This window comes from Piliocolobus tephrosceles, unplaced genomic scaffold, assembly GCF_002776525.5.
Source record: "Piliocolobus tephrosceles isolate RC106 unplaced genomic scaffold, ASM277652v3 unscaffolded_25548, whole genome shotgun sequence".
Taxonomy (NCBI): Eukaryota; Metazoa; Chordata; class Mammalia; order Primates; family Cercopithecidae; genus Piliocolobus; species Piliocolobus tephrosceles.
Genome location: NW_022308252.1, coordinates 1 through 8,798, shown reverse-complemented (window position 1 = coordinate 8,798; position 8,798 = coordinate 1). Strand labels below are relative to the sequence as shown.

Here is an 8,798-nt window from a genome sequence, read left to right as displayed (position 1 = left end):
TAACCCCTTCCTTCTCCAGCTGTTTCCCAGCCTCTATGAGCTGGGCCACGTACTGGCCAATGACGGGCCTGTGCGGCAGAGGCTGGAATCAGTAGCAAGTGAGGTGTCCAAAGCTGTGGACAAGGAGCTGCAGGCAAGTCCTGGAGGAGGGAGGAAGCCATAGTGGGAACCCAGTGTTGACTGAGGCCCTAAGCCCAGAGCTAAAGTCAGAGCTGGGAGACTACTGGAGGGCCAGGAGGACATGTGCAGAGTTGAGACCACCCACAGTCCCACGTTACCAAGGCGTTGCTGCAATATCAGGCTTGGATTTTTTTCTGCGAGCTTTGATGTTGGTCCCTGAACTCTGACCCCGCCCCCTCTGGGTTTGGATCCTTGGACTGACTCCCCCTGTCTATATGGTAGGGTAGAAGGAGCACTGACCAGAAAGTAGGGAAGCCTTAGTGTCCAAGGCTCTGCCATTAACGGTTTTGTGACCTTAGGCGGGTCCCTCGGTCTCAGCATGAGGGGCTGAAATAGATAGTCTCCTTTGCTGTGGTGCCACCCCTGACCCTGTCCCCCTTGGGCCTCTGGCCTCCCTTTCCCCCATACTAGGTGATTCTGGAGTCCATGGTCAGCCTGACACAGGAGTTATGCCCTGTGGCCATGCGGGTGGCCGAGGGGCACAACAAGATGCTGAGCAATGTGGCGGAGCGTGTCACAGTGCCCCGGAACTTCATCCGAGGGGCACTGCTGGAGCAAGCAGGACAGGACATTCAGAACAAGCTGGAGTGAGAGGCGAAGGGCAGGGCTGGGGGCTGAGCTGGATTTGGCCGAGATCACTTAGGGACTTGGGACTGGAGAGCTATCAGCAATGAATAATGAATGGCACAATCTCCATTACAAGGATCAATCTTTAACCAAATGCAACCTTGCTATTTAGGGTCTGACTGGTCTTTGCCCTAGAAATCTAAGTGCTGAGCTGGGGTTTAGGAGCCAAGGTTGTGCCCACACAGGTGTACACACACATACCCACACAAATACCCCAGGAATGAGATAAAAGGGCCTCCTCGGAGGCATGGACAAAGAAAAGTCCCTGAGGTGGGTGCGTGGAAGCACTGTCTTCCTCCCAGTTTTCCTTGCCCCTAGAGCTCTTTCATTCTGGGTCTGGGTGCCACCACTCACCAAAGCAAAGGAAAAGTACTACACATATCCATGAAACAGCTAGGTCCGAGGAAGAGTCTTTTCTACCCTCAGAGTAGCAACTAGCAGGGTTTAGTTAGTCAGCACCCCAATTACCTAGCTGTGTTCCACTGGGGCTCCAGGGGCCTGACCTAGGGCCCCCTTGCTCCTTCTTCTCCTCGAATTCCTCTTTCCCCACACATAGTTGGGCTGGGGGCTCCGGGGTGGGACTAGATGTGTATTTATGGACAAATGAGTGTCATGGGCTAGGCTGCCTCCTTCAGCAGCCACACGCGCTCCATGGGCAGACAGACCAGGCCAGCTGGCCATTCTCTCAGGCCTCTGGGAAAGGGAGTGGCTCAGGGGCCATGTGAGGGACTGAGGTACTACTGTTCTGAGTAGACCCACCTGTGCCCACAGTGAAGTAAAGCTCTCAGTCGTCACCTACCTAACCAACTCCATAGTGGATGAGATCCTGCAAGAGCTCTACCATTCCCACAAGAGCCTGGTAAGGCTTCTGCAGCCTGGCCTGACTCAGGCACGCCCTCTACCCCACATTATCCTGTCTCCCTAATCACCCTCCCCTTCAAGGCCCTGGGAGGTGGGCAGCTTCCTTGGAATTCTGTTCACACCTGCCCTTCCCCAGGCCCGGCACCTGACCCAGCTAAGGACGCTGTCAGATCCACCAGGGTGCCCAGGCCAAGGGCAGGATCTGTCCTCCCGAGGCCGAGGCCGGAACCGTGATCACGAGGAGACCACAGATGATGAACTTGGGACCAACATTGTGAGCCCCCTGCTCCCTGCTCCTCCTTAATAACCTGGGCCCTGCCCTTAAACCTGCACAATGCTATCCCCTTCCACTGCTCTGGACTCCTCTGGCCACCTCACTGTGCCTGGCCTTCTGCCCCCAATCCCAATCCAGCCCAACCTCTTCCCTCATCCCAATGCCTCAGCCCCCTGAGGAGCAAGGGGCAGGATGGGCTCAAATAAGGTTTCATGATGAATGGATGGCTCTGGCCCTGCCACTCGTCTTCATTTCTGCAGGACACCATGGCCATCAAAAAGCAGAAACGCTGCCGCAAGATCCGGCCGGTGTCTGCCTTCATCAGTGAGTCTCCCAGCCTCCGTTCTCATGGACTCCAGACTCCCACCCTCCATAGCCCCTCTTTCCCTTGATTTTTTCTCTGTCTCCCCATCCTGCTTGCTCGCCATTCCTCTGCTAGTCCCTCTAATGCTATTGTCTTACAGGCGGGAGCCCTCAGGACATGGAAAGCCAACTGGGGAACCTGGGAATCCCCCCTGGCTGGTTCTCAGGACTCGGGGGCAGCCAGCCCACAGCTACTGGCTCCTGGGAAGGTCTATCTGAGCTGCCCACTCATGGTTACAAACTAAGGCATCAAACACAAGGAAGGCCCCGCCCCCCCAGGACCACACCTCCAGGACCTGGTCGGCCCAGTGTGAGTCCCTAAGGCCTCACAAGAGGATCCCCTTCACTTAGTGATGCCAGAGCCAGGGGTTTTACCTTTAGGACCCAAATTCCAGAGACAATAGCCTTGAGGGATTGGGCAGGAGCCCAGGCATGCCAGTGGACAGATGAGGGATTGTCCAGTTTGTATGAGTAGACCTTGTCACAGATAAGAAGTCTCTGTCTGCTGGGCAGTGTCATTCTTATTTTGGTGAAGGATAGAGCCACCAAGAACACCAAGAGCCACCAAGCTTAGGGAACACTGGGTGAACTGAAGTCTGAATTTCCATAAATGTCCGAGCCCAAAGGGGAATGCTCTGAGTGGATGGGAGGTGGAGCTTCCTGACCTAGATGAGATGTCCCACGGGACTTTCCTCCCCGCAGATGCCAGCACCTGGGACTCGTCAAGAGAATGGGATGGCCACCCGCCTGGATGAGGGGCTGGAGGACTTCTTCAGCCGAAGGGTCATGGAGGAAAGTTCCAGGTGTGATGCCTAAAAACACTCCCATTTTCAGCAGGCCGCAAGGCCCTAGAAGGGCTCCTGTGTCCTCCCAGCTCCCATGGGAGTCTCTATAACCACAGTGCCCAAAGCCAGTCTCCGTGGGACACTTCCCCACATTCTCATCCTTCCCCACCCAGCCCTCAGGCCCCATGACCTCTGCATCTTCTCAGGACAGCTGGGAAGAATGAGGCCAGAGTGAAACACCACAGTGGGGTTGGAGGGCAGGTGTGGGTGAGAGGGAGGTGGGGAGCAGCCCTGGGACAGGATACCCATTAGTGCTGAGAGGCCCGGGAGGTAGTGTTCACTGTCACTGTCCTGCAGACTGCCCAGGGTCTGTCCAGGAGGAGCCGGGTCACTTGGAGAAGCTGAGAGGAGATGCGGGGGAGGTGCCTGGGAAGAAACAGTCAGTCTGCGGGAAAGGCTGCTGGAGGATTACAACGGGACAGGAAAGGCAAGGGCGTCATCTCCCTGAGAACGAAGTGGAAAGGGCTGAGAGACCAGATGAGAGGAAAGCAGGTGTATCAGACCCAGGATTGAACTTGCATCTGGCATTTGTTGCTAACTTACCCTGATTCTCCCCAGCTACCCCCGGACTCTGAGGACTGTGCGGCCAGGACTCTCAGAGCCACCGCTGCCTCCACTCCAGAAGAAAAGGCGCCGGGGCCTGTTTCACTTTCGCCGGCCCCGGAGCTTCAAGGGGGACAGGGGGCCGGGGTCCCCCACCACTGGACTCCTCCTCCCTCCACCCCCACCCCCTCCCCCGACTCAGGAGAGCCCTCCTAGCCCAGACCCCCCAAGCCTCGGCAATAACTCCTCTCCCTGCTGGAGCCCAGAGGAGGAGAGCGGCCTCCTGCCTGGATTTGGTGGGGGCCGGGGGCCTTCCTTCTGCAGGAAGATGGTAAGTGAGGCAGGGGGTGCTGTGTCTTCCCCTTTCCTGCCCCACACTTAACCCAGTCTCCTACCCCACCCCAAGCTTAATGGGAAAATGCTAGGACCCAGGGTTCTCAGGAACATTGGTCATTTCAATTCTCCTCTCCTTGAGAGTGGACTAAGACCCAGTGGCCAAGAGCATGCTGGGAGTGCTGTATGCGAATGCAGGTGTCGGAAGGACTCTTCAGAGGGTCTCGGCAGGGCTTCCCCATGGCTGGGGACTCAGTGAGGCAAGGGTCCTCCTGACAACTCCCTCGCAGCCTGGGGAGCTCCCTTCCACTGGGAACTGCTAATAAGAGACCTTGTTCTAGGGCACAGAGGTGTCAGAGCCAGGGGATGGGGGTCCAGCCCCCGGGACGGCACAGCAGCCAAGGGTTCACGGTGTTGCCCTTCCTGGGTTGGAAAGAGCTAAGGGTTGGAGCTTCGATGGGAAACGAGAGGTGAGTGGAGCCTGGGACAACAAACCGTGGGTCCTGAGGGTACCTGTCCAGCACCCTCTCCTTCCCACTCCTTCATCCCTGGTGGTTCAGTAGGGAAAGCAGATGCTTTGGCATTAGAAGATGTTAGCTGCTGTTCAGCCCCCACCACACACTTGCCACAGAGCCCTGGACTGGTCACTTAACCTCTTGAAATTTCTCCTTCTTTACTGTAAAATGAGGGGTTATAAAATACTTATCTCTAGAGTTCTGTTTCCCAAACCAGGGTGACTTGATTATAACCTTTGCGACTGATTTTTACCTGAATTATTACTTACATAGTATTTTTATTTAAATTAACTCACCTTTTTTTTAACTTAGGCTAGACCTAGGCATTATCATCTTTAAAATCACAGGCTTTTTGAATGAGTCATGTTTTTTTCTACTACACATAAAATACATGTGTAATATAAAGATGGAAGTATACTCATTTGTGTTAGTCATTTCTTGTGCCCCTGGGGACGTATGGGTGCCATTCTTTGGAAAACAGTCTGTCTAGGGACTAATGACATGAGAATGACATGGGAGATGCTAGAGCAGAAGCCCTTTGTCAACTGCAGTCCTGCCACAGAGGAGACTTTCTTACGACCTGACCCACTGTTCTTTCAGGGCCCAGGCCCAGACCAGGAGGGCAGCACCCAGGCCTGGCAGAAACGGCGCTCTTCGGATGATGCAGGTAAGAACAGTCACATTCAAGCCCTTCCTTTGACCCCTCTCTCAGGGGTCAAATTTACCTTTTTCCTTTCTCCTTCTCTCTTTCTCATCCCTTCTCTCTACTCCAGGGCCTGGATCCTGGAAGCCGCCACCACCACCCCAAAGCACCAAACCAAGCTTCAGTGCCATGCGCCGAGCAGAGGCCACGTGGCACATAGGTACGGAAAGCCTCTTCTCAGGCAGCAGTACTGAAAGTCCAGGGTGTGTCTGGAGAAACAGAAGCCCATGGCCCCTGTGCTGGGGAATTTATGGCCAAGGTAGGCCAGTGAGAAGTCAACACAGTGAAAATGTTTAAGGATATTTACAAAGCTACATCCAAAAGAGACAACCCAATCCAAAGAAAGCGTCTACAGAACAAAAGCGGCTTCTCCAGTGTTAGCAGACAGGAGCAATGCTTTGTGGATGGCTCTGGTGAATTCTCTAGAGCAGGTGCAGCCTCTGGTCACCGTCAGCACAGTGGCAGCCTCTGTAGAGAAGGCTTCTCTCTGCACCTTGCTGGGAAGAGGGTGGGCAAGTCAAACTGCCAGCAAGCACCAGCTATGCCAGGCCCACCTCACACATTCCAGCCTCCTCCAGAAGTCGTTTATCAACTCACCCTCAGCTCACGCAGAAAGGTGCCCCAAACACGGGCAAGAGCTCTGCCTCGGGGGTCAGAAACCTGCAGTATTAGTCCTTCTCAGTCACCCATGACTTTACACAAGTCATTTACTTTCTGGCCCCATGACTGGAGGAGTAAAAGGGAGGGGGTTATCCCAGGCATGACACTTCCCTCCTGCTGGCTTCAGAGCACCTTCCACTTAGGGAGCCACTAAAGAAAAGTTGGTCAGCTCAGCATCAACTCCAGTTGCCAAAGGCCTGGACTATGACCCTCCAGCAATACTGACATAAACAAAATCTCCCTGTTAATGGTGACACCCCCTCAGCCTCTTCCACTCCCATCACCAGGCTAGGGCGTAAGGGCTGGAAAGAGCTAAGAGCTGAGCTGGCTGGTCTGGCTTGAGCCACATGCTCCCCACTGTCCCATCCCACACATTCGGCCTCTGCCCCTGTCTCCCCTGTAGTGCAGAACCAGGCAAGCCTGAGACTTGGAGTGCCTGTGCCCTTGCTTCCTCCTCCAAGGCCAACCCAGCACTGAGGGCATCTTTGCTGATTTTTTCCATCCCATACACAGGCTAATTAAAGCGCCCAAAGTAGGGCTCCATCTTTCCTTTAGGAAACCACAATAGTCAGTTGCCCCACTGCACAAACACCTCACAGATGCACACGTAGACAACACTTTCCAGTGTCAGACCCACAGGCTCATGTTGCTTAAAGGCCACCGGGGCAGGGGATGAGTGTGCCAGGGCACCCCTCCATCTAAATCAGACTTTCAGACAGAGTTCTGGGAATGCCAGGCTGCAGCCTTGGCAGAGCCCCCAGGGCACTGCAGCCTGGATGGGCAGCATGCCTGTGGACCCAGCAGGCCCTGGGCCCTGGCTCTGCCCCAGCAGGAAAGGGGTCAGGCACTGCTCTGCAAGAGGGACAGTTAGGCCAGAGTCCCCTCCAGAGGTGATGGCTTTAGGATGATCCTGGGAAACAAGGGCTAAGGAGCGTGGACGTAGAAAGGCACATGAAAGGCCAGGCGCAGTGGCTCACGCCTGTAATCCCAGCACTTTGGGAGGCCGAGGCGGGCGGATCACGAGGTCAAGAGATCAAGACCATCCTGGCCAACATGGTGAAACCCCATTTCTACTAAAAATACAAAAATTAGCTGGGCGTGGTGGTGGGTGCCTGTAATCCCAGCTACTCGGGAGGCTGAGGCAGGAGAATCACTTGAACCCGAGAGGTGGAGGTTGCAGTGAGCCGAGATTGCGCCATTGCACTCCAGCCTGGGCGACAGAGCAAGACCCCATCTTTGAAAAAAAAAAAAAAAAAAGGCACATGAAAGGCAGAGACATAGGAGCAAATGGGCTTGGAGGGAGAAAGTCCTGGCCTCCAGGGCTTCAGTGGAGAGAGGAGACAGGGGCAGGAGCTATGCAAGAATGCCTTTTCCTGCAGCTTCTCCTCTCTCTCATCCCCAGCTGAAGAGAGTGCCCCCAACCACAGCTGCCAGAGTCCCAGCCCAGCCTCCCAAGATGGGGAAGAGGAGAAGGAGGGGACCCTCTTCCCAGAGAGGACACTTCCAGCTAGGAATGCCAAGGTGAGGGGCCAGCAAGATGGGTGGGGGAGGGACTTTGATGAGGCAAAGGGAATAACTGATCCAGCATCTTCCTTCCTCTGCCAGCTACAGGACCCCACTCTAGCTCCACGGCCTCCCAAGCCAGTGGCTGTGCCCAGGGGCCGCCGGCCTCCCCAGGAGCCAGGGGTCAGGGAGGAGGCTGAGGCCAGGGATGCAACTCCAGGAGTCAACAAACCCCAGCTGAGTCTGGGATCACAGCAAGACCAAGAGGAGCCCGAAGTCCAAGGTCTGCCACCCTGGCTGAATGGGGGGCTCAGGGCACCTCTAGGACTTTGCTGCCCACATCAGGTCCTCTTCCAGAGCATGGAATGAGTGACAACCAGGAGTCCCAGCCTGGATGAGCATCCCAGCCTGATCCCCACTCCTGTGTTAGGTCTGCCTTGATTGTTATTTCAGGGCCCCCTGATCCAGGCCGGCGGACTGCCCCGCTGAAACCCAAGAGGACACGGCGGGCACAGTCCTGTGACAAGCTGGAGCCTGATAGAAGACGGTCTCCTGACCCCACAGGTGCTGGTGGTGAGAGGGCAGGTCCCCCTTCCCACCTATCTGTCCAACAGGACACCCCTCGAAGCCCCAACACCAGGTGGCTGGCTGTCCCTGCCCAGGAAACAGGGCTCCCTGGCTTTGTCCCCAGCAGGAACCAGTGAGCCAGGAACAGACTGACAACTGCCACAACACCCTCCTCAGCCCTCGACATGTGCCTCACAAGGACTCAGACCCCTATCCACCCCCAGTCCCCCAGGGCCTCCTGCCAGCTCCTGTCCTACAGGGGCAAGATGGCAGGACCAGGCATGGGGGAGCTGGAGACAGGGACTAGAAGAGAGGGAGCCACCTGGAGAGACGGAGGCTGTCAGTGCCTGCCTCGATGCCTCTCTCTGCAGAGAGCTTCTGGGTGGGGGCTTGTCTCCTCCCCCAGGAGGGTGGATCTCTGTCCCTCTATCCCCAGGGACTCTCTCCCCACTTGTATAGAATAAAAAAACAAAATCACTGCCTGCCTCGAGTCTCTGCTATCTTCCCCATTCACTGCCTCCACCATCTGCTGCTTTGCCACAAACCCTCAGAGCTTGGCCACAGTGGAGGAAAGTGAGAAACATTCCACAGGGATAGACTTGGGGTTCTTAGAGGAGCAGGAGATAAAACAGAGAACTGTCGAGGGAAGGGGACTGATAAGTCCCCAAGCCAAGGTGGGTGTTATGCACAGGGTCAGGGCTGAGCTCCCTGGAGAAGGAACCAAAAGGACAGAAACCAACACCAATGTCTGTCCAGCTTTTTGGGGTGTAATGGGATTGGAAGCCCCCGTGTACCAGAGGGACACTGGGGAGCAGTGCGTGTGT

The 8,798-nt window shown here is 55.7% G+C and overlaps 1 protein-coding gene across 1 annotated transcript; it reads left to right on the top strand.

The window, feature by feature from the left end:
* The first annotated feature begins 16 nt into the window (after positions 1-16).
* LOC113221520 (capping protein, Arp2/3 and myosin-I linker protein 3) lies at positions 17-8,456 on the top strand. The gene is made up of 15 exons (XM_026450852.1): positions 17-133; positions 592-767; positions 1,579-1,666; positions 1,805-1,942; positions 2,203-2,266; positions 2,407-2,615; positions 3,008-3,108; positions 3,709-4,024; positions 4,368-4,496; positions 5,142-5,208; positions 5,315-5,404; positions 7,307-7,425; positions 7,510-7,690; positions 7,861-7,971; positions 8,102-8,456. The coding sequence occupies exons 2-15, from the start codon at positions 607-609 to the stop codon at positions 8,125-8,127; spliced, it is 1,800 nt and encodes a 599-aa protein (XP_026306637.1). The 5' UTR covers positions 17-133; positions 592-606; the 3' UTR covers positions 8,128-8,456.
* The last annotated feature ends 342 nt before the right edge of the window (positions 8,457-8,798 follow it).

Coding starts and splice junctions, on each gene's coding strand:
- LOC113221520 (XM_026450852.1), top strand. CDS start 607: ATGGTCAGCCTGACACAGGAGTTATGCCCTGTGGCCATGCGGGTGGCC. Junction 768..1,578: donor GACATTCAGAACAAGCTGGA/GTGAGAGGCGAA, acceptor CTGTGCCCACAG/TGAAGTAAAGCTCTCAGTCG. Junction 4,025..4,367: donor CTTCCTTCTGCAGGAAGATG/GTAAGTGAGGCA, acceptor ACCTTGTTCTAG/GGCACAGAGGTGTCAGAGCC.